At 49.5% G+C, this 24,220-nt stretch overlaps 4 protein-coding genes across 5 annotated transcripts in view; 2 read left to right on the top strand and 2 right to left on the bottom strand.

Annotated features, from left to right (window-relative positions):
* cfap77 (cilia and flagella associated protein 77) overlaps window positions 1-2,048 on the top strand; it is a 30,175-nt gene extending 28,127 nt beyond the window's left edge. For both annotated transcript variants that reach the window (XM_088008538.1, XM_088008537.1), the window contains exons 4-7: window positions 9-246; window positions 326-419; window positions 510-611; window positions 1,733-2,048. In XM_088008538.1, the coding sequence (XP_087864664.1) occupies window positions 9-246; window positions 326-419; window positions 510-611; window positions 1,733-1,810 (512 nt within the window). In that variant the 3' untranslated portion in view covers window positions 1,811-2,048. The remainder of the gene's footprint in view (window positions 1-8; window positions 247-325; window positions 420-509; window positions 612-1,732) is intronic.
* A 164-nt stretch (window positions 2,049-2,212) lies between these two features.
* On the top strand, window positions 2,213-8,538 carry barhl1a (BarH like homeobox 1a). The gene is made up of 3 exons (XM_088008433.1): window positions 2,213-2,219; window positions 2,768-2,960; window positions 7,999-8,538. Exons 1-3 carry the CDS (start codon window positions 2,213-2,215, stop codon window positions 8,201-8,203), a joined length of 405 nt encoding a protein of 134 aa, XP_087864559.1. The 3' UTR covers window positions 8,204-8,538.
* ddx31 (DEAD (Asp-Glu-Ala-Asp) box polypeptide 31) lies at window positions 8,476-14,759 on the bottom strand. The gene is made up of 21 exons (XM_015011340.2): window positions 14,454-14,759; window positions 14,172-14,293; window positions 13,790-13,867; window positions 13,585-13,721; window positions 13,437-13,512; window positions 13,104-13,147; window positions 12,958-13,028; window positions 12,767-12,876; window positions 12,651-12,692; window positions 12,369-12,433; window positions 12,148-12,267; window positions 11,978-12,084; window positions 11,720-11,910; window positions 11,503-11,649; window positions 11,380-11,439; window positions 11,183-11,233; window positions 10,970-11,109; window positions 9,406-9,490; window positions 9,214-9,325; window positions 8,885-9,140; window positions 8,476-8,784 (listed from the first exon to the last, which is right to left on the bottom strand). Exons 2-21 carry the CDS (start codon window positions 14,283-14,285, stop codon window positions 8,667-8,669), a joined length of 2,124 nt encoding a protein of 707 aa, XP_014866826.2. The 5' UTR covers window positions 14,286-14,293; window positions 14,454-14,759; the 3' UTR covers window positions 8,476-8,666.
* Window positions 14,760-15,619: 860 nt separating this feature from the next.
* ak8 (adenylate kinase 8) lies at window positions 15,620-22,720 on the bottom strand. The gene is made up of 14 exons (XM_088008539.1): window positions 22,597-22,720; window positions 22,399-22,483; window positions 22,213-22,262; window positions 22,050-22,124; window positions 21,539-21,607; window positions 17,937-18,018; window positions 17,790-17,861; window positions 17,520-17,720; window positions 16,752-16,874; window positions 16,532-16,621; window positions 16,323-16,464; window positions 16,174-16,254; window positions 15,965-16,094; window positions 15,620-15,894 (listed from the first exon to the last, which is right to left on the bottom strand). Exons 1-14 carry the CDS (start codon window positions 22,678-22,680, stop codon window positions 15,805-15,807), a joined length of 1,374 nt encoding a protein of 457 aa, XP_087864665.1. The 5' UTR covers window positions 22,681-22,720; the 3' UTR covers window positions 15,620-15,804.
* Window positions 22,721-24,220: the final 1,500 nt, after the last annotated feature.

Genomic DNA, 24,220 nt, shown 5'->3' on the forward strand with positions numbered 1-24,220 from the left:
TGTTGCAGCTCTGTCCAGCTGGCAGCTGCAGATCGAAGCCGAAGAGGCCGTGATGAAGGTTCCGTGTCCGGACTTCGTGGCTCTGAACCGGGACGCGGTCCGGTCCGGTTTGGTGACGTCCAAGGAGCTGAGGCAGTACCGAATCCAGGTGGGCGACCTTCAGGTCAAGGCCGCGGAGCAGCAGCAGTGCAGAACGTCACGGCGGGCCCATCTGGTACCGGACATCGTGTTCGGGATCCGCAACAGGTTAGGAACCGGATCATCCAGCTGATCGGTCCATTATCGATCAGATTATGGCTCAGATCGATTATTGATGTCTGATCAGGCCGTCCTCTCCGCTGGCCGACGTCCTGGCTCACCACTACGGCCACCGCTGGCTGGAGGAGCAGCTGAGCCGGAACCGACCCGGCAACCTGACGGTGAGTGGCGGTCCAAACGTCACCGGGCTTTTAGAACCGGACCGACACTCGTCTTGGATGTCTCATTGATTATTTATTGGATCATCACAGGCTAAACCGGGTCGAGCTGCAGAGACCAGAACCAGCCTGCTGAGGAGCGCCAGAACCGAGACGGTCGAAAAGAAACCCTTCACCCTGCCTCAGTTCTCACAGGTGAAACACACACCTGAACCAAACACACACCTGACCTGAAGACAACTGTTAGGAAGCAGAAGTTGGACCCACAGCTTCCTGTCAAACCTCAGATGAACTGGTTAAACTGGTCTGAACTGGTTAAACTGGTCTGAACTGGTTAAGCTGGTCTGAACTGGTTAAACTGGTTTACAGATCAGATGTTTCGTCTTCACCTCAGCCATTGATCCTTCTGCTGTTCTGGATCTAGAAGTGAAGAGGCAGCTGGAGAGACAGAACCGGAACCAGATCCAGAACCGGAACCAGAACCAGATGGAGTCAGCCCAGAGTCCAGCAGAGCAGCTCTGTGGCCCGACCCAACAGAAGGTTCTGTTGCTGTGGAAGACATCCTGCCTGGTTCCGGTACAACAGGAAACTCACCATCAGTCACCGATGACTACAGACCTGTTGCCATGACAACCCTCATGACTCCTGCTGGGCTCTGGACCCTCACCTGTCCGACTTCTGTCATCTCCAAAAATACTCTGATTACTCTGCAGCTGCTGGTGGGTCAGACACAGACCAGAGGACAGAGGGAACAATCAAATCATCTGGGATGGAAACAAAACAAAGGAGATGATTTCAGGAGGAACGGGGTCAAAGGTCAAACCCTGTTTCCATCATGGAGAAGAAGTAGAGGAATATAAAACCCTCGAAGACAGACTGGCACCAGAACCAGGGACCTGAAGAGCCTCAGCAGGGTGATAAAGAAGGCTGGTTCTGATCTGGTTCTGGTTCTGATCTGGTTCTGATCTGGTTCTGACTGTGGAACCTCTCCAGGAGACGACGCAAAGAAAGATTCTTGATAAAATGAAGAAAGTTCTGGCCGACCCGGACCGTCTTCTGCACCAGACTGTGGTGAAAGCACAGCGTCTTCAGTCAGAGGCCTCTTCAGATTCACTGTAACACAGACTGCTACAGGAGATCCTTCACCATCTGTAATAACTGAAGAATCTGAAGTAATATGAGCTACGATAACTTTTCATTTCCCTTTGGGATCAATAAGGTCTTTTGGATTTGAACTCAGTTCGGTTCTCCTGATCGGGTCAGGTGGTTCTGGTTCTGGTTGTGCTATAGGTGACCCATCTCTGCTTCCCCTGCAGATTCCGGCGGCGCTGGACACTTTCCGGGACTCGGCAGACCGGAAGCGGGCTGCCAGCGCTCAGCAGCAGAACCGGTGATCCAGAGAGGACGGCCGGATCGGGGCCAGAACTGGACCGGTTCTGATTACTGCTAATAAAGCAGCAATGTTTGCTCCACAGGAACGAGTCGAGTTTCATTCTTTCACAGGACAGAACCGGGTTCTGGTCCGGTCCGGGTCTCTGTATCAATCCGACATCATTAAAACCTGATTATTACATTTATTCTTTACTTTTGTCTAAAGCAAAAATAATTAAAACTTTTTTTTCAATACTTGAATGGATCTCCTTTCTGTGCAGCCAGCAGAACCGAGCTGAGCCCAAAGCTCTTTAACCGAACCACAGTGAACAGAACCTTCAGGTCGGAACCAGCAGAGGAGAAAATGAGTCTTAGGGCGGAGACGCACCTGGAGAGGAGGACACCTGGATGTTCTGGAGGTAGAAATGCGAGGTGGGCCCCATGTGGGGGAAAGGAGGGCTGATATATGAGTCCCATATGGGTTTGTCCACGGGTTCCACGATGGCCCCACATGGGGCCACAGCCCACATGGGCCCTACATGGGCACTAAATGGACAAACCCATGTGGACCACCACCATATAGGGCCCATGTAGGGCCCATGTGGGCTGTGACCCTACCTGGGCAAACCCATGTGGGGCCATCATGGAACCCGCAGACAAACCCATATGGGACCCATATGGCATGCCCTCCTTTTCCCCACATGGGGCCCACCTAGGCATGCTAGCAGGGGTTTTGCAGTTTTCTGACCGGTTCCGGTCCGGTTCCGGTTCGATGCGACCGGATCAATCCGGACCGGTTTTCGTTCTTCATGAAGAATTTGTGTCTGCAGAACAGGCCCAGAGCAGCTCGGTCCAGTCTTACCCGAATCTTAATCACCTGGTTATTTTTACTGGTTCCATCATCATATTTAAACGGAACCCATCCGAACCAGCTGAAGTTCTGATCCGGTCTGACGTCATCTCCACCTGTCCACTCTCAGCCCACGCTGGGCCGGAACCTGGACTCCTGAAGAAAGTCCGGAAGGCCCGAACAGCGTTCAGCGAGCAGCAGCTGACCCAGCTGGAGAAGAGCTTCCAGAACCGGAAGTACCTCAGCGTCCAGGACCGAATGGAGCTCGCTGCGTCCCTGCAGCTCAGCGACACGCAGGTCAAGACCTGGTACCAGAACCGCAGGTAAGCCGGGTCAGAACCGTTCTGACCCAGTTCCGGCAGGAAGTGTAAATAAAAATCACGAATTCGGAAACTGAACCTAGAGGTTTTAGAGTACAACCGGAAGTTCCCCTGCGATGTGATTGGCTGACGCGTCCTCACCATATTTCAGTCACGGTAGGGTTCTGGATCCATCGGAACCACACAGCATGTCGATAGGCGTCTCCCCATCAGATCCGGTTCCGCCTGCGTAGGCTCCGCATCGCATCTGGAGAACTACGGACACCGTGAAGGCTCAAACAACGTGTTTCAGACTTTTTTCACGTTTTTGCAACTGCGCACTCATCACACACACACACACACACACACACACGCACATGCACGCACACACACACACACACACACACACAAGGGAGAAGGACCTCACTGCAGCAAACAGAAAGGGGCGGAACGGATCGCTCGCAGTCTCATACCTTATTTGGAAATAGAGAATTTATCTTTTACGGTTCCAGTAATGCCAGGATTAATAGTAAATAATAAAGACTTAGTGGTATCTGATTAGCAATGTAAACATATTAGTTGTGTTACCACCCCCACGCCACTAGAGGCAGTAGCAACCCCAGAAAGATGCGACTAAGCAGATTTAGAAGTGCACCGAAAGCTGCAAAATTTGTTAAAAACTGAGCTGCGCTGAAGTAAATAAAAGAGAGGGAAGTTCAAATAGATGCTGAGAGTGAAAATCCTTCTTAAAGATGAAGATATATCACAGATTTAAAAAGAAAATAAAAACGGAAGGCCGAGGATAATATAGGAAATAGCTCAACTTCACTTCCGAAGAGCAATGGTCCCATTTCCGAATAAGGTATAAGACTAGGGTTGCCACCCGTCCCTTAAAATATGGAATCGTCCCGTATTTGGCTGTTAAAAGTTGCGTCCTGTATTGAACTTATATACGGGACGCGATTTGTTCCGTATTTCTATAAATGTCCGCCAGACACGCCTATCACACACATATCAAAACTAATTGTAACAATAATTACCAAAATAAAACACAGGAAATATTCAAGTCAGCTAAATTCTCGTGGCGGGAGCTAAAGGACCCCCTGAACGCTACGGACCGACGTTGTTGTCACGGTTGCCTAGAGACGGACACTACGCAGCATAGCCGTAAATCTCACGCTGTAAAGCTAGCCGGCTCTTCCAACCATAGACATAATATAAGGATAGACCCTCATGGACCGCTCTCGCTGACGAGATTTAGGGCGGCCATCTTGGAGCGGTCCACCACTCCACTCAGCATTATGTGTTTAGCAGCACAATGACGTATCAGCGGATTTAATGATCATAACACACTTTCTGTTACTGTAAACCATATTCAAACATCTATCAAAGCAATTGTATTTTTTAAGTATGTTTTTAATACATAGTTCATCATATTTAAATATGCTTAGTGGCTATAACAATAGAATAGGAATGGAATATTCTGATATCGATGTATGAAGAGCATATTACAAAGCACACAGCCGTTCATAATTTATTTAATAAACACTAATACACACACACACATATATTCCAACAGATCCAGGTTTTCACCTCTCGCCCATGGGATGTACCACCGACAAATAACTGAAGTGGCTGATATCAGGAAATCCTACCAATGGCTGGAGAAAGCTGGACTCAAGGACAGCACAGAGGCCCTCATCCTGGCCGCCCAGGAACAGGCCCTAAACACCAGAGCAATAGAGGCTCAGATCTACCACACCAGACAAGACCCAAGGTGTAGGTTGTGCAAGGAGGCCTCTGAGACAGTCCAGCACATAACAGCAGGGTGCAAGATGCTGGCAGGGAAAGCGTACATGGAACGACATAACCAAGTGGCGGGCATAGTGTACAGGAACATCTGTGCAGAATATGGACTGGAAGCCCCGAGGTCAAAGTGGGGAACACCCCCAAAGGTGGTGGAGAATGACCGAGCTAAGATCCTGTGGGATCCAGACAGACAAGATGGTAATGGAGAACCAACCGGACATTGTGGTGGTGGATAAAGAACAGAGGAAAGCCGTTGTGGTGGATGTAGCAATACCAAGTGACCACAACATCAGGAAAAAGGAGAAACTGGAGAAATACCAGGGCCTCAGAGAGGAACTGGAGAAGGCCTGGAAGGTGAAGACCACACTGGTGCCTGTGGTCATCGGGGCCCTCGGGGCAGTCACCCCCAAACTGGAGCAGTGGCTCAAACAGATCCCAGGAACAACATCAGACATCTCAGTCCAGAAATGTGCAGTTCTAGGCACAGCCAAGATACTGGAGGAGAACCTGAAGCTCCCAGGCCTCTGGTAGAGGACCCGAGCTCAGAGGATGAAAGAGAGACCACCCGCGGAGGGTGAGAAGGGAATTTATGTGTGTGTTTATGTTTTTCAGCCGACGAGTCCAAAATCCGATGTGAGATTCATCCTGCAGTGAATCCGTCTCTCTTTATAGATTTCTCCCTCTTCTTCCTCACATCGTGTCTTTAGGAAACTTTCAAAACAAAAGCAGAAGATTTAGGATGCATCTTACTAGTGAAAGAATATAAATAATAGTCTTTACCACCTGTGTAAACTTTGCCGGTGAATGTTATAACACATAATATAAGTTTTATAATATGTGCTATATTGTTTCATTTCTAATATAGGCCCTTGTGTCAGATAATCTAAGTCAATGTTAGAGAATAATAAATGTTTTTAGATTTACAGAATCTCAGTTAGCCTTCATAGCGGGGCTGAACCCGTATTACACCAAGCACTGTAGCTAATATTAGCTGGTATCTCGCCGGTGGACATAAATACAGTAAAGTAATATTCTAATCACAATATATACACAATAATATGTCCATCTTACTTGTGAAATGTTGTCTGTGGAGCCCTCACTTGATTGAGCAAAGTAGGAGGGACGACCGCTCCAAGATGGCCGCCGTATTTCCTGCGCCGGAGCAGCCAATGCGGGGTCTACTCTTATATTATGTCTATGTTTCCAACAGCCGCTCGCACAAGATATTCACGTGCGCGACAGCTCAAGACATTATGGTACAGTTGCAAAAAGAAATAATGTATCAGAAATAACTGGGGACATTATGCAATGCTGAAAACTCTCTGTTTCCAGCGATTTCTCTCACTTCTGGGTGGAAGAGGGACACCTTTGGAACAAAACCAGCAAATGTCAACCCGATCTGATGTATAATTTCAAAATAAAAGCCTATCAAAAAAGTACTTTTTTCCCCTAAGTTGTCGTGCTTATTGCTTGAAAACTCTCTGTTTCCAGTACTTCTTTCACTTCTGGGTGACAGAGGGACACCTCTACAACACAACCAGAAAATGTCCACTAGATCGGATGTATAATTTCAAAATAAAAGCCTTTTAAAATAAGACGTTTTTACTTTTGTATTCAAAAATAAGTAGAATATGTAGTGAAGAGCTGCCACTCGTGCCTAGGTATCTCTAAACATGTACATCTAAAAAATCTCACTAAATACATATTATATTATCTTATAAATACGTACATACAATTTTTTCTATTACATAAGTCTCTCTCTCTCTGTATAGGTGTGTGTGTGTGTGTGTGTGTGTGTGTGTGTGTGTGTGTAACATAGAACCCTAACCCTACCCTTAAAAGACCTGGGTTGCTTTTCTTAGAAGTAAAACCTCTTGTAAAGATACAGACGTGAGGGAAGATGCAAATCCTAGGCTGAATAATGTTAGTAAGAATGAATAAAGACAATTTAAAAAAATGTGTCCATCGTGGCGCAGTTTGCTGTATGTCATACAGAGTGGATCAGGAGAGGAACTGCAGACCCATCAGAACCTTATGAACCAGAAATCAGCATCTCTTCATCCCTCAATCATCTCCTGAGGCTGATATGGTAACATTTTGCTATGATTAAGTTTTTATTGTGCTTTTAGTCGACTATATTGGTTTGATCATTTGCTTATTTAATGTATAATAATATCAGCCAAAATAATACAAATTGTCATTTCAAGAACAAATCATACAGTAAATACATAAATATTTCCTACTTTAAAAGGTTTCTTAGGGTTTTCTGTATGTTTTATTGTGAAATGTTTATATATTGTATGAATTCATTGTTCAGTGGTCATTAATGCACCAGACCCAGACCTGCAGCCCAGGGGCGGATCTAGATGGGGGCCAACGGGGAACCCAAGAAGTTATACTAAATAAATGTCTTATGTTAATACTCAGTGGTGGATTTTTTTAACCTTCACAATTTTACTTTAACAATGAATTAAATATTACAGTGCATTTTAGCTGCTGTATAGGATCAGACTTTCTATCTGCCAGGGATCTGCAGCCTGGATCTCTGGAGACACAAGTGGCTCTTTGGCTCACTTAATATATCCAATGATGAAATATTGCTCAGTATGTTTTTTGTTTTGTTTCAAAAAACACCGACTACTCCGGCCCTCATGGTGAATCTGGTCTAGAACCAGCCTCCAAACCCAACTCCTTATTTATATAAATATTTTAGTAATACTCTTTACAGTACCAGAATGTTCACATAACTTTTATACTTTTGGCTGAGGACACATTTTGAATATTAAATCAGGTGTTATGATCAGTACTTGAGTAGTTTACCAAATATGTTTTACACTTGCTTACTTAAATGTGTTTAAGGTATGCTACTCTGATTGGAGTACAATTTTGGAGTACTTAATGTATGAACAATTGCTCTATGAATCACTTTTTAAAGACAAAAACCACCTCCATAAAATCTTGTCTATCACTGCAGCGGACGTCCCACCACATGAGGGCGAAGCGCCTCGGTGACCGTCCCTTATTTTGATTAATGAAAGGCGGCGACCCTACATGAGACTGACTGGTTCGTCAGTTATAGTCATAAATAGATATAGATATTAGATTATACTCCATACAGCCCAACCTTGTAATGCAGTATAACCTAAAGCTGGGGGTGGGGGAACTGTTCCCTGGGTTAAACTGGGAGGGAACCAGACCTGAGGGGAACGTGGATCGACGTAACACCGGTTTTAACTCTGGACTTCTGTTTCAGAACCAAGTGGAAGCGCCAGGCCGCTTCTGGTTTGGACCTGCTGGCTGCGGCTGGTTGGATGCTCCTCCCACCTCACTTCCCTCTGGCTCCACCCACAATGGACCCCTACCTGCACGGAGGCCACGCCCACCTACCATTAGTCCTCCGTCAGTTTCAGAACCTGACCCAGTCTCTGAAACTGGACCGGGCGTCCTGGACGCCGTGATGTCACAGCAGCGACCTTCCGTTTCCATGGAGCCCGAGGGCGCAGAAGCAGAACCAAAACCTGTGGATCTGCAGCCTGAAGGCCCAAAAGGTTCTGTGCTGAAGCTCTGGGTTTGTTCTGGTTCTGGAGAACCAAACGGACCATCAGAACTCCTGAATCCTGACCACAGTCGGATCCAATCCGCCTGGAGGCCCTGTTCTAACCCGGTTCTGATCAGATTCTGACCCGGTTCTGTAGAACTGGTCCGGATCTGAAATGCGTTTGGTGCAGAAATAAAATCCTGAAACTTTTTTCTGTTTTTTTATTTGATTGTAAATAAAATTCATCCGATCAAAGATGTTCTGTGTCACGATGTCTCACTATGAGGATAAACCCAGTCTGCTGGTCCGGGTCCAGCCTGACAGAACCAGAGCGATTCTGGAGGTTCAGGCCGAGACGATTCTGTTCAGAACCACCTTCATTATCAGTCCTCCTCTTCCTCAGTGACGTCCCTCTTCCTCTTCTTCTTGGCCCCGCCTCCCTCCAAGCCGCTGGAGAACTCTGACCGAATCAGAACCGCCTCCCTGTGACCCAGATGGAGCCTGACAGAGGAAGAGCAGAACCGGAGGAAGTGGGTTTTCACAGTAACAGCAGCAGGGAACTATGGGTAATGTGGTATCAGACAGAGGATCAGCCACTCACCGTTTCCTCCCCGGGTTCTGGTTCTGGTTCTTCCTCAGGCTTCCTGCCCGTTTCTCAGCCTGGTTCTGGTTCCTGTTGCGGACCCGGTCCCAGGGGCCCCCGTGACACCTAGGGGCCGGGCCGGGGCTCAGGCCCTGCGGCGCATCTCTCAGGCCGAAGCTCTTGGCGGTGTGACCCAGGTGGAGGCGCCGCAGGTGGAACACCTGCTTCAGGTGGGCGGGGTAGGTGGTGTAGGCCCGCAGGAAGGACTGCAGCGCTGCAGCACAGCAACACATCAGCCAATCACAGCTCAGCACCAACATATCCAGCAGGTTATGTGACCAGCGTACCTTTCTTAGCCGCCTGCACCCAGTGGGTGTCAGAATGAACGAAGTCCTCCAGCTGTGTCTGCAGGACAGTGGCGCGCTCCCTGATGTCCTGCTGCAGCGCTCGGGGCGACGTCTGGAGACACATGGGACTGTCAGAGGTCAGCTCCTCCCACTGAGGTCACAAGTCAGGCTACACTCACAGGCTCCACCCACCTGGCTGTGGTATTTCCCACGCCCCTTGAAGGCATCGTCCTTCATCAGACAGGATAGAACGTCCTGCAGCTTCATCTCTGAGACACTGCAACCAGTTAGAACCAGTCAGAACCAGTTAGAACCAGTCAAAACCAGTTAGAACCAGTCAGAACCAATCAGAATCAGTCAGAACCAAATAAAACCAGTAAGGACCAGTTAGAACCGGTTAGGACCAGTCAGACCCAGTTAGAACCAGTTAGAACCAATTAAAGCCGGTTAGGACCAGTTAAAACCAGTCAGAACTGGTCAGAACCAGTTAGAATCCGTCAGAACCAATTAAAACCGGTTAGGACCAGTTAGAACCAGTCAGAAACATAACCAGTTAGAACCATTCAGAACCAGTGAGAAACATTTAGAACCAGTTGGAACCATTGAGAACCAGTTGGAACCATTGAGAACCAGTCAGAACCAGTTAGGAACATTCAGAACCACTTAGAACCAATTAAAGCTGGTTAGGACCAGTTAAAACCAGTTAGAACCAGTTACAACCATTCAGAACCAGTCAGAAACATTTATAACCAATTAGGACCATTGAGAACCAGTCAGAACCAGTTAGAACTAGTCAGAACCAGTTAAAACCAGTTACAAACATTCAGAACCAGTTAGAACCAATCAGAACCAGTTAGAATCCGTCAGAACCAATTAAAACTGGTTAGGACCAGTTAAAACCAGTCAGAACCAGTCAGTACCAGTTAAATCCAGCAGAACCAATCAAAACCAGTCAGAACCAGTTGGAATCAATCAGAACCAGTTAAAACCAGTTAGAAACATTCAGAACCAGTTAGAACCAGTCGGAACCAGTTGGAACCTGTTAAAACCAGTTAGAAACATTCAGAACCAGCTAGAACCAGTCAGAACCAGTTGGAACCAGTCAGAATCAATCAGAACCTGATAGAACCAGTCAGAACTAGTTAAAACATTCAGAACCAGTTAGAACCAGTCGGAACCAGTTAGAAACATTCAGTACCAATTAAAACCAGTTAGAACCAATCAGAATCAATCAGAACCAATGAAAACCAGTCAGACCCAGTTAGAACCAGTCAGAACCAATTAAAACCGGTTAGAACCATTCAGAACCAGTGAGAAACATTCAGTACCAGTTGGAACCAATTAAAGCCGGTTAGGACCAATCAGAATCAGTCAGAACCAATGAAAACCAGTCAGAACCAGTTAGAACCTGTCAGAACCAATTAAAACCAGTTAGAACCAGTTACAACCATTCAGAACCAGTCAGAAACATTTATAACCAGTCAGAACCATTGAGAACCAGTTAGGAACATTCAGACCCAGTCAGAACCAGTCAGGAACATTCAGAACCAGCTAGAACCAGTCAGAACCCGTTGGAACCAGTCAGAACCAGTTGGAATCAATCAGAACCTGATAGAACCAGGCAGAACCAGTAGTGAGGTCCTATTACCGCCCGTCTCTCTCAGGCAGTACCAGTGATACCGTGAATGCTGGTACCAGATGTGTTTCTGATGGTGCTGGTCAGTGATTGGGTGACTGCAGCTGTTGGTCCGCCCACCTGATGTTGTGATTGGCCAGCTCCATGATGAAGGCAGCCTCAGCGGGAGTGAGGAAGAGGAGGCTGTTTCCTCTTCCTCCGATCCGAGCCGTGCGGCCGACTCGGTGAACGTACTCAGCAGCTGACGAGGGAGGAGTGTACTGAAACACAGAAGGAACGGACCTCTAACCCAGTTCTGGTTCTGGTGGGTTTCCATCCTGACTATGCATTTACCTGAACGATCCAGGTGACTTGAGGAAGGTCCAGCCCTCTGGCGGCTACGTCCTGGAAAAGGAAGAGGAAGCTGAGCAAAGAGAAGAGTCACAGAGTCCTGCCTGATCCGAACCAACCGATTAAAGGCCCCAGGTGGCGGTGCCCCCTGGTGGCAGTGCGTCACCCCCTGTGGCCCCCCAGTCACGGACCCTGCTCACCGTGCACAGCAGGACTCCAGTGGTGGAAGCGGAGAACTGGTGGAAAACCTGGCAGCGTTCCTGCGGAGGAGACACAGCCTCAGAGACTCTGACGGAGATGTGGCCAGCAGGGGGCGGTCTTACCTCCTGTTTCATGTTGCCGTGGAGACGCAGGAAGCTGAGCTCCTGATTGGCCGCGTGCCGGGTCAGGACGGAGCCGAAGAGCAGGTGCAGGAACTCGACGGCTTCGCAGCTCGACACGAAAACGATGATCTTGTTGCTGTGAGAGAACTGAGAGTGGCAGGTGGTCAGGTCTCCATGGCAACCAGGTGCAGCGAAGCAGCGGTTGCCATGTGAACACCTTGCACTGGTCCAGGATGAAGGCGGCCAGACAGACCAGCCGGACCTTACTGGGAACCAGAACCACAAACTGCTGCAGCTCCTCGGGAACAGCAAAGCTCTCTGATTGGCTGGGCGGATCAGAGGGGGCGGGGCCAGAAACACTGATGCTGATTGGATCATGCAAGCAGACGTCCGCCAGGCGAGTCACACCTGCGACACAGGAGGTTAGTGGACGTGGCGGGCCGCGTCCTGCGGGGGCAGCGGCGAGCCGCCTCACCTGGACTCAGCGTGGCCGACAGCAGCACGTTCTGCCGGGTCGGCCCGGTTCTATTCAGCCCGTTCAGGATCACCGTCAGCTCCCGGTCGAAGCCCAGGTCCAGGATCCTGGAAGCCAGAGGACCGGTTAGACCAGAACCGCCGGGTCCAGACCCGGCGGTTCAGACCCACCTGTCTGCCTCGTCCAGAACCAGCCAGCGCACGGCGCCGAGCGCCAAGCTGAGCGTGTTCTGGATGTGATCGGCCAGCCGGCCCGGCGTCGACACCACCACGTTCATCCCCTTACGGATCCTGGAGACCAGAACCAGCAGAACCATCAGAACCTCAGTCCAGCAGGCACCGACCCGCTAACAGCCAGAACCAGCCAGAGGTTCTGATGGACCAGACCGGACCTGGCCTTCTCTGCTTTCTTCTTCTCTCCTCCCATCAGAACGCCAGGAACGATCCAGGTGAACGGCTGCAGACAGAACCAGAACCAGGATCAGAACCAGAACCAGACAAGTCAGAATCATCGGGTTCCTGGCTCCAGCAGGCTCAGAACCCAAATTAAACTGCTTCATGGCCAGAACCAGAACCAGAGGATCCCTGTCTGCAGCAGGTCAGGACCCAGTGCGGCTCCTTCTCTGTAACTGGGTTCTGGTTCTGGTCCAGTAACTGGGTTCTGGTTCTGGTACCTTGAGAAGCTTCTGGAAGGTGTTGTAGGTCTGCAGGGCGAGCTGGAACAGAGCAGAGGTCAGTCAGAAAGAAGTCCAATCAGATCACCAGAACCGGCAAAGAAGGCGGAACCAACCTCCCGGGTCGGAACCACGACCAGCGCCAGCGGGCCGTCCGACCTGCTGACCTTTGGTTCAGAGGCCTGCAGGCGCTGGACCAGCGGGACGGCGTAGGACAGCGTCTTCCCTGAGACAGAGGGGATCGTCAGGTTCTGCAGAACCACAGGACCGATTCAGGTCCGGTTCCGCTGGGAGGTTCTGATCTCACCTGAACCCGTCTGGGACCGGACCGCTGCGTCCCGTCCGGAAAGGAGAGCCGGGATGGTCTGCTGCTGAATGCTGCACACACACAGGTCAGAGGTAAGAGGTCAGACGCCCCACAGGGCTGCCTGGTTCCGGTCCGGTCCAACCCACCTGGTCAGTCTGGAGACGTTCAGAACCTTGTTGAGCGTCGCCACCTGCAGGAAGCAGACAGCCAATCAGAACTCTCTGACATCACTGGTTGCTACGGTAACACCATGACCCGGTTTGAGTCAGATGGAAACACAGACGACACCGTGCGGAGGTCCGATCAGAACCAGCCCTGACTGGGTCTGCAGCGGTTCTTTCAGGTCAAAGGTCAAAGAAACCTGCTCTCTGATTGGACAGAAGCCTGCAGGTCCTCCAGCAGGGGGAGACACAGCGCTCAGGGCGGAGCTTTCCCAGCAAACCGACCAATCAGGGCCGAATAAAGCAGAGGTGTTTTACCAGGTGGGGGTGCAGGTGGAGGTCTGAGAAGGAGGCGGAGGTGAAAACCTTCTCCTTCAGCTGGGCGACGGCCGGGCTGAGGGAGGAAACAGGAAGTCAGCCAGCCAATCAGCAGCAGCCGAGTCGGGCCAATCGGAGCGGAGCGTACCTGGGGATCTCTGGGATCTCTGGGTTGTGTCTGAACAGAGAGGAAGTCTTGATGCTGCCACTTCCTCCTTCCTTCACCTCCTCCTTCCTCCTCCTCTTCTTCTGTGGTGGTCCGAGGGTCAGCTCAGGGGGTGGGGCCTAAAAAGCATGCCTTATTTTAATACCACAGAAGAAGAAAAGAGCCTGATGTCAGAGAGAGCGATCACCTGCAGGGGAGCCTCTTCATCATCATCCTCTTCCTCTGGGGAGATGAAGCTCTTCTTCTTCTCTGGTTTCTGCTTCTTCTGTAGAAACATCAGTTTAACAGAACTGGGCCGGTACTGGACCAGAACCAGGCTGGTACTGGACCAGAACCTCCCAACAGACCAGACCTCTGCTGGAACGATGGAGACCAGAACCAATCAGAACCAACTGACCAACTTAAAGACTTTCAGAATAAACATGGCCGTCATCAGAACCACAGAGGTCATTTTCTGGTTGAATCTGAACGGGTTCTCCTGTTGGCCCAACATCCACCCATTTTCAGGTTCTGGGTTCCGTTGGTTCTGATTGGTCTGGGTTCTGCTGGTTCTACTGGTTCTGACTCACTGAGGTCCATTTCTTGTGTTTCGCCCATTTCCTGCTGCAGTGCAGTGATGATGATGATGATGAAGGAACACTGCAGATGTTCAGACACAGCTGCTGCTCTGCTGATGACGTCATCTACGTACCTGCATAAGAGAACAGGTGAGTCCTCGATCTACAGAGCCAAACAGAACACGTGAAGAAGAATCCGGTCGGACCAGACTTCATGCAAAAACCGTCAGATTTTAACTCAAACCGTTTCCTTTAAACCAAGATCTCCCGTGTGACGTCAGTGGATCGATCTACCTCTAACTGACACGAGGACCAGGTGTTCAGGGATGAACTGCAGGTGTTGGTGTTCGAGCCGGACCCAGTCTAAAGAATCCTTAAACAGACATTTTCCTACGGAAGTTCTGCAGCTCCTCTCTTCACTGCACAGGAAATATCCGCCATCTTTAACAATGACCTACACGAGCTTGTTGACCTCCGGTCTGTCAAAATGTGGATTAAAATAAAAACAAATGAAACAGAAGTAAATCCTCACTAAGAAAACTGTGCGGATACACAATATAGCACGTGGGAGCCTCTTCCTGCTACGTCACGGAGGCCCCGCCTTCTGGAAGGTTGCCCTCAGTGGGTCTGCTCTTTAACGGTCCGCCGCCTCGTTGTGTAGTTGACTGTGCTGGGAGGAGTTTATGCTGAAATCAGGACGAACTTGCGGGAATAATCTGAGATTATTGAGATATTATAACTCAAAACTGGTCGTTGTTGATACTATTGATCACTTCCTGTCTTTAACCTTTGACCTGATTAAGCCTGTAACAATTAAGACACATGAAGTGCCCAAAGGTCCAGGACTCCGGGACACTCAGGCTTGGTTCTACACCCCGGACCATCTGCTACTGGATCAGAAACAGATGTAGGCTGCTGTTCAGCTGGTTCTGGTTCCATTACCCTCACCAATCAACCCAGACCTGTTTGGACCTTGCCATCTCAGCCATCAGAACCATTATCAATGTCTAACTGGGTCACAGGAAGCTGGACTGTACGACCCAGTTTTCATTCTGATCCAATCCCAGTTCTCCATAATGTTTCAGCTCAGAGCGATGATGGTTCCGATCCGGTTAAACATCCAGAACATTCTGGGTTTAACCAATTTGGTTCTGTCTTTATCTGCTGGAGGACTTCCTGGTTTCTGTCCAATCAGAAACAGAGACACGCCCATGCTCTCCTTCCCTCCCAGTAGATTTGGTTCTGATTGGTTCTGGAGAAACTGGGCCTGAAAGTTCCGTTGAATCCGATGTTCGACAGGAACCAGGCCAGACCCGGAATGGTCAGAATTTCTGACCATCCGTGTGTTTAATGAAAAGTCAGAACCTTCCATTAAACACAAATTATTTTGGATCCTCCTCCTGCAAATCTGATGGAACCAAAACCGGAACCAGAACCAGAACCAGAACTGGAACCAGAAGTCAGCAGAACAACAATGATTTTATTAAAAACCAAACAACTTATAATATCAAGTTCCTTCATTCTGCCCAAGCAAGTCCAGGTAAACTCAGGTGTTGTCAGCTCAGCCCAACTGATTGTCCAGGTATGTCCAGCTGTGTCCAGCTGTGTCCAGGTGAGTCCAGGTGTGTCCAGGTGCGTCCAGGTTTCAGTTGGTGTAGAGGCGGCTCTCCAGAGACTCCAGCACAGAGTGTGGGTCCTGGTCAGCGTCCAGGTGAATAGCATCTGGATAAATAGTCTGGACAGAGACACAGATTGTTCTGCTGGTTCTGATCCGGATCCATGTTGAAAGCTGTTGCCATGGTTACCTGCAGGCCTTCACAGTTGAACCTGAACTGTCTCAGCCTCTGAGTCACCGCCCCGCTGCCGTCATACGGAGCCGTCTGGAGCCGGTCCTGGACCTCAGAGCTGGGGGCTGGTTGGGTCACGGCATGGTACCTGCAGGCCCAAATGCAACCGTGAGCTGGTACCTGCACAACCTGGCCCGGGTTCTGGTCCGGCCGGATGTGCACCTGACCTCTCGCCGCTGACAGGGTCGGTTCCTCTGAGGGAGAGCCGCTGCATGCAGACGTCATTACTGGCCTCCAGGAAGAAGACTCTGAGGAAGAGAAGGAGCAGGAGACAGAAGCAGAACTATGGGATCTGGTTCTGGTTCTGGTTCGGTACCTGTTGGGCTGGTACTGGGACTCGTGTAGGCTCTTGGCCTGCTGCATGTCACAGGGGAAGCCGTGCAGGATCCACCCTCTGCAGCTGCAGTCCACCTGACTCAGACGGGCCTCCAGAACCGGCATCAGAAGGGAGTCTGGGACTGAGCACAAGTGATCAGAACCCAGCCCGTCCAGAACCTCAGAACTGAGAGACAGTTCTGAACTCACCTGGGCGGCCGACATCCATGTAGGGCTGAATCTGAGCTCCTAGAGCAGAACCGTCAGAGACCACCGACCGGAGCAGGCCGCCGCAGCTCACTGGAGGCAGACCAGACCGGGTCAGAATCAGGTCAGAACTGGGTCAAGACCAGGTCAAGACTAGATCAGAACCGGGTCAGAATCAGGTCAGAACTGGGCCAGAACCGGGTCAGAACCATCCTGTGTTTACCATCCACCACTTTGTACTTCTCAGACAGCAGCCGGGCCAGGTGGCTCTTTCCGGACCCTGACGGGCCAACCAGAACTATTCTTGGAGTTCTGAAGTGACGTCGGGTCTGGACGAAGGTCAGAGCTGAGGGACCAGCAGAGACAGACATCAGGTTCAGTTTGGGTCGGCTCAGAACCCAACTGCTGCTTCCAGAACTCTGAGGGGGACTTCAGCTGATCACATGACTGCCAGAAGGAAACAGACAGGAAGTAGGACGGAGGCAACAGGAAGTAGGACGGAGGCAACAGGAAGTAGGACGGAAACAACAGGAAGTAGGACAGAGGCAACAGGAAAGAGGACAGAGACAACAGGAAGTAGGATGGAAACAACAGGAAGTAGGACGGAGGCAACAGGAAGTAGGACGGAGGCAACAGGAAGTAGGACGGAAACAACAGGAAGTAGGACAGAGGCAACAGGAAGTAGGATGGAGACAACAGGAAGTAGGACAGAGGCAACAGGAAAGAGGACGGAGGCAACAGGAAAAAGGACAGAGACAACAGGAAGTAGGACGGAGACAACAGGAAGTAGGACGGAGGCAACAGGAAGTAGAACGGAGGCAACAGGAAAAAGGACAGAGACAACAGGAAGTAGGACGGAGACAACAGGAAGTAGGACGGAGGCAACAGGAAGTAGAACGGAGGCAACAGGAAGATGGCAGATTGTTGCTTTAATGTCTGTATGTTCTGTTGTGGTCATGTGATCAGGCTCCGCCCCCTCTACCGGCTCTACCTTGCTGGTAGACGTCAGCAGGAGGCTGGTCTGCGTTGAAGACCTTCAGGACGTGCTGATAGGCCGCTTTCAGAGCTGTGACTTCACAGCGGTAGCGCTGCACCTCGGCCAATAGCTGCTGGTCAGACAGGCTCCGCCCCTTCTCCAGGCGGCATCTGATGGTGTCGTTCTCCGGCTGGACGAAGAGCTGATGGTAGACGTCTGGGGACAGGAAGTGATGCTGAGCAGGTACTGATGTCCTGTGATGAGGCCGGACTGAACCGGACTCACCTCCAGTGACGGGGTCGGTGAGCTTGCCATGGTTCCTCTGCAGCAGAACTTCCTCTGGAGCGTCCAGCATCACTGCCAACACAGTAGAACCTTTTGGATCAGCTGCAGGTCCGACAGGCCCGGCTGGGAGGCTTCATCGGTTCTTACCAACGTGTTCTGGGATGATTCCAGCCCGCTGGAGCTGCAGAACCTGGACACGGGTCTGAGGGATCCCAACCAGCACCCAGCCCTGGAATGGCCAACAGAACCTGAACCTCCTGATGCTGGATGGCTCTAACAGAACCTCAGCGGTTCTATTAGAACCAGCTAGAAATGCTGAGGAAAATGCTGGCTAAGGTTCTGTTACTGAGTCTGGATCAGAACTAGGGAGCTCCTAGCTTCATTCAGTGTTTCTCCATCAAGTCCAACCAGAACCTGGAACCATCATTTCCTGGTTCTGACCCGACAGTACCAGAACCTCTGGAGCTCCCAGAGACCATCCAGTCCAGATGAGTGCGACCCGATGCTTCAGCTCTGGTCCTGTCCGGAGCTAAAGCATCGGCTTTCAGCTGCTTCATCTCCACTGCAGCAACCAGGCAGCTCTTTTTTTATAGATTACAGTCACTAAAAGGTTGTATTGTTTATATTTTTAATAGTGTAATTCTGTAAAGACTAAATATGTCTGGTGGTCCAGCTCGGATTTACATATCTTACTAAATTGTGGATTTGAATATTGCAAAACTTTCCTATAACAAAATAGACCTGCAGAAAGAAATTACTAATAAAATATCTTACATATACATAGTTGTATGATCTACGTAGAGATTTTCCTTAACTTTGATTGTATATTTCACAATTTTGTAATTTATCATTGTTTATTGAACTCTGAAATCTGTGTGGCTTAAATATTCTGTCCTAGAAGGCGGTAAGATGGGCCCTTTTTTTTGAGCACCTGCCCCTTAGTGGCCTCTGCACGGCCCTGGTTGTCGTCCTGATTGAAGCTGCATCTCATCGTCTGTTCAGAGCAGATAAAGCGTCACTCAGAGTTTAGCCTGGAGCCAAAAACAGCTATTAGCAAATCAAAGAACCCACCCAAACACACACACACACCTGGAACACACACACATACACACCCACACACCTGGAACACACACACATACACACACACCTGGAACACACGCACATACACACACACCTGGAACACACACACATACACACACACCTGGAACACACGCACATACACACACACACCTGGAACACACACACATACACACACACCTGGAACACATGCACATACACACACACTTGGAACACACGCACATACACACACACACCTGGAACACACGCACATACACACACACACCTGGAACACACGCACATACACACACACCTGGAACACATGCACATACACACACACTTGGAACACACGCACATACACACACACACCTGGAACACACGCACATACACACACCTGGAACACACGCACATACACACACACACCTGGAACACATGCACATACACACACCTGGAACACACGCACATACACACACCTGGAACACACGCACATACACACACCTGGAACACACGCACATACACACACACCTGGAACACACGCACATACACACACACACACCTGGAACACATGCACATACACACACACACACCTGGAACACATGTACATACACACACACACACCTGGAACACACGCACATACACACACACACCTGGAACACACGCACATACACACACACCTGGAACACACGCACATACACACACACTTGGAACACACGCATATACACACACACCTGGAACACACGCACATACACACACCTGGAACACACGCACATACACACACCTGGAACACACGCACATACACACACACCTGGAACACACGCACATACACACACACCTGGAACACACGCACATACACACACACCTGGAACACACGCACATACACACACACCTGGAACACACGCACATACACACACCTGGAACACACGCACATACACACACACCTGGAACACACGCACATACACACACACCTGGAACACACGCACACACGCTAATCGATGCAGCTGCAGCTTGAAAGACGCAGCAGTTTGTTGAGATCAGAAGAAAAGAGAAAAACTGAAGGCGATTTAGTGCTGATCACTGATGCTGCACTCACTCTCTCTCTCTCTCTCTCTCTCTCTCTCTCTCTCTCTCTCTCTCTCAGGAGAGGACAGTGCTGCGTTGGTAGAACCAAACCCGAACTGTGAACAGGCGTGTGAGGCTGCAGCTGCCCTTCAGTCACATGACAGTAGACAACATGAGGATGGAGAAAGCGAACTAATCAAGTCTCCAGCATGCTAACAATTCTCTGTTCCACAAAAAGTCCTCAAAGAACTTCAGTTTTTAGCTCCTGTATTCGTCTTCAGTCAGTTAACAGATGAACTCTCTTTCTGTTAACCTGGTTGTATTTCTCTTTTGTTGTAATTTACACAAAATGCCTTTTTTGGTTATTTGTATTGTTCCTTACCTGACTGAAATATCTCATTGTTAAAACTCATTGTTTTAACTGTGTTACTTTAAGATTGGAAGCCCCTCCTTTTTATTTCTTCTTCTGTGGTATTGTCTTTAAATTGTTTGTGCCCCTTAGCCCCGCCCTTTTTGTCATGTTGTCCTGCTGGAGAGGTGTGCGCTGTTTGTTTTTCATCTAAATACATGCAGTTTATTTATAGATCTAGTGAATTAATATCCATAGTAATAAATGAATCCATTCTGTAATGTAAATGTTTAACTTAACCTACAATCGCAAAATAGCAAGAATTAACTTTAGTTTTGTGTAGGTCTTGGAGAGGCAGCCATAACGCGGTTGTTTTCTCGTTGTTCTCGTCAGAATAAATCAAGAAACACGCTAACAATGACTCAGCCAGCTGACAAGCTAACGTTGAACTCAGCCAGCTGACAAGCTAACGGTGAGCTCAGCCAGCTGACAAGCTAACGGTGAGCTCAGCCAGCTGACAAGCTAACGGTGAACTCAGCCAGCTGACAAGCTAACGGTGAACTCAGCCAGCTGACAAGCTAACGGTGAGCTCAGCCAGCTGACAAGCTAACGGTGAACTCAGCCAGCTGACAAGCTAACGGTGAGCTCAGCCAGCTGACAAGCTAACGGTGAACTCAGCCAGCTGACAAGCTAACGGTGAGCTCAGCCAGCTGACAAGCTAACGGTGAACTCAGCCAGCTAACATGCTAAGGGTGCGCTACGTTTCCCATTGTTGGGACCAGGATGGGAGAAAATTTATGTCAACCTTAAAGCTCCGCTGAGCATCAGCAAGCTGCCACCTGAATGCACCTGCCGCGCACTTCACTGCTGTTCACCACAAACCAGGCAGCCCCCCAGGAAGAGAAAGGCCAATAAACATCGGCTTCCATTAGTTAACATTTTCATCAATAAGGGAAATCCACAAGATTTCGCTCCCCTCGGGAGCATGGGATGGTCTCATCCATCCCATGCTCCCGAGGTCAGTGAACGCAACACGGAAGAAACCTGGTCAGTGAAAGTTGACATATCCGGGAAAAAGAGGACATTTGGTCACCCTGTGGTATGCTAATAGCCCGTAGCATTAATCAGTGAGAGCGCATGGAGCTAAACTGAAACATAACAAAGCCAGATGGAGAGATGGATCCATTAGGGCAGAACTAGCAGAACCCTGCAGAATCCTGGTTCTGCTGGTTCTACTAGGTGGTAACAGAACAGCAGCAGTTGAACTCAGTTTTCCTGGACTCACCTTGTGAAAGCAGTCCATCTCTTTCAGTCTCTGTTGCAGCTGCTGGACCAGAACCTCAGCAGAATCTTCCTGGACAGAGACATGCAGGTCATGTGACTCCATGTTGGAGCACGGTGGAGGTGGAGGCATAGGAAGGGAGCAAGAGCAAGGAGAGGAGGCGGGACCATCAGGTTGTCAAGACAAGAACTGGACTCGACCAGAAACCACAGACACACTCTAGAACTTCAGGTTCTATAGAACCAATCAGGATCCAGAACCTTTCTGTGTGCAGATTTATCCACGAGGTTCCTGAGGCTCCTGAGGTTCCCCTGTTTCAACATGATGACCGCAAATCAGCAAACGCCTCTTCATCAGCCACCAACTCAAATCCTGTGCTGGAGCTGGGAGGAGAACCAGGGACCGGAACCGGGGCTGGGAGCCCGGAGGACCAGGATAAAACATACCTACTGATCACAGGAAGTGGGCGTGGCCTTTGATATAACAGGAAGTGGGCGTGGCCTCTGGTTCTTACCTCCTCACTGAGTCCCTTCAGCAAACTCTCGGAGGTCAGGTGAACAGCTCTCAGTTCATTACTCAGCGTCTTCGCCTGATAAACCACAGAAGAAGAGGAACCAGTGAGAGGAGCAGAAGATGGACAGGAAGTGATAACAGGAAGTGATGTCACATGAACTGACCAGCGTGTGTTTGCCGACGGCAGGCGGGCCGAGCAGCAGCACCCGGGGACCTGAGCAGAGGAACAACGGTCCGGTGAGTGGAGCCCCCTGGTCAAGGACCGGGTCAACCCGAGCTCGGGCTGACGCGGTCCTGGTTCTGCTGCCGTCTGGGTCCAACAGAACCAGACCGACCCTGTTGACACCCACTGTCCAGGCTGAGCCTCTGCAAGAAGGTGATGAGGTAGGAGATCGGATCGTCTGGCTGCTCCATTACCAGGCTGGTCACCATGCTCTGACACACACACACACACACACACACACACACACACACACACACACACACACACTCAGCAGGTCAGCGGCGGGCGGCCATTAGACATGAGAACCTGCAGGTGGCGCTGTTACCTCCACTAGGTGGGACACATTGTGTTTGTCTGCATAGACGCTGATCTGAGGAGGAATCCTCAGCGGCTTCAGGGTCTCATCCATCCCACGCTCCCGAGGTCAGTGAACGCAACACGGAAGAAACCTGGTCAGTGAACGCAACACGGAAAAAACCTGGTCAGTGAATGCAGCATGGAAAAAAACCTGGTCAGTGAACGCAACACGGAAGAAACCTGGTCAGTGAACGCAACATGGAAAAAACCTGGTCAGTGAACGCAACACGGAAGAAACCTGAGAATCTGAGATAATATCTTTATATTGTGGCCCCTGAGGGCCATGGTGGGGCTTTAACCTCAGGGTAAAGGTTAAAGGTCAGCCTACTGCCACACACAGACCTCATCCTCTGGGCAGCACCATTTACAGCCATCAGAACCAGGTTCTGCTCAGGCCCGTTTGGCAGCTTACAGAACCAGTTTACATTTTATTGGTCTGATGTAAAATCAAAACGAACAGAAAACGGATTTATAATGTAGGAAATCATCCGCATGTGAAATAATCTGATGACGGAGTTACAGAAACTTACTGACATGAAGTTTACGGCCAGCTCCTTTCAGCTACCGGTCTCTGTTACCATGGTAACGGCTGCTGAAACGGCTACCATGGTAACTGTTGCCTCTGCAGATGATCGAGTAGAAAAAAGTTGAGTATCTTCACTCAGAGGGTTCAGCAGTGTCTGCAACACTGACCTCTACAGCAGCTCCTTCCTTCCCTCCAGGATCAACAGCAACAATCTAATCATCCAGTTTGATGATCCATAAAGGGCGGGCATGGTTCCGATAACAAACAGCGTCATAAGGAGTCGAAATGTTCCGACCAGCCCATTAAGTCATGAACAAAATCATATTTAGAGAGACATGATGTAAAACAACCCGGAAGCAGTCACGGCTAAAGCTAACCTGAGAGCAAACAGAACCAGAACCAGCTCCGTTCCGGGTTCATGGATGTTAAACTGGGTTTGAGACGTAAAGGTTTCCTTTAATTCGGCACCAAAGTCCCGAACCCAATCGGGTTTCCTCCGAACTGTGTTAGCTTCAACACCGTATTTACCTCTGTATTCTGCTTCCCCTTCTGGATTCTGGTTCTGGACGAGATGCAAACAAAAACGGACGAACTTTCCTCTTCAGGTCTAACTGGCAGTTGCTGAGACGCTTTAGCTTGTTGCTATGGAACGACGTCATTGGTAAATGTGCTGAGAGGGACTGGTTACCTAGCAACGGCTACACTGATGACGGTGTTCCGCGTTAAGGAGCAGAAACAGATTTTTTGCGGGCCAAGTCTTGTGCGAAATTCTGTTCCCCTGTGAAAATGGCTGTGTGAAGCTGACGTCAAAGAATCCAGCAAATAGTCTGAGTGGTTGGTGCTCCGTTAGTGCAGGTTTGTGCCGTTAAAACTGTCGTTTGTGCAGCTTTCGTTTTTAAGATATTAAAAGTTATAATTTTGGCAAAGACGTCACCAACCCCCCCACTCCTAAGAAAGAAAAGATATATACTTATTAATGTTACAATTACTAAAAAAATATTGAGTGTGACTTAAAAATTCTCTACAGAACAGTACGTCTCGTGTACACGGTCAGCAGGGGGCGCCA

The sequence above is a fragment of the Poecilia mexicana genome, unplaced genomic scaffold (assembly GCF_051168715.1).
Source record: "Poecilia mexicana isolate PSO_F unplaced genomic scaffold, ASM5116871v1 scaffold_9, whole genome shotgun sequence".
NCBI classification, from domain to species: domain Eukaryota; kingdom Metazoa; phylum Chordata; class Actinopteri; order Cyprinodontiformes; family Poeciliidae; genus Poecilia; species Poecilia mexicana.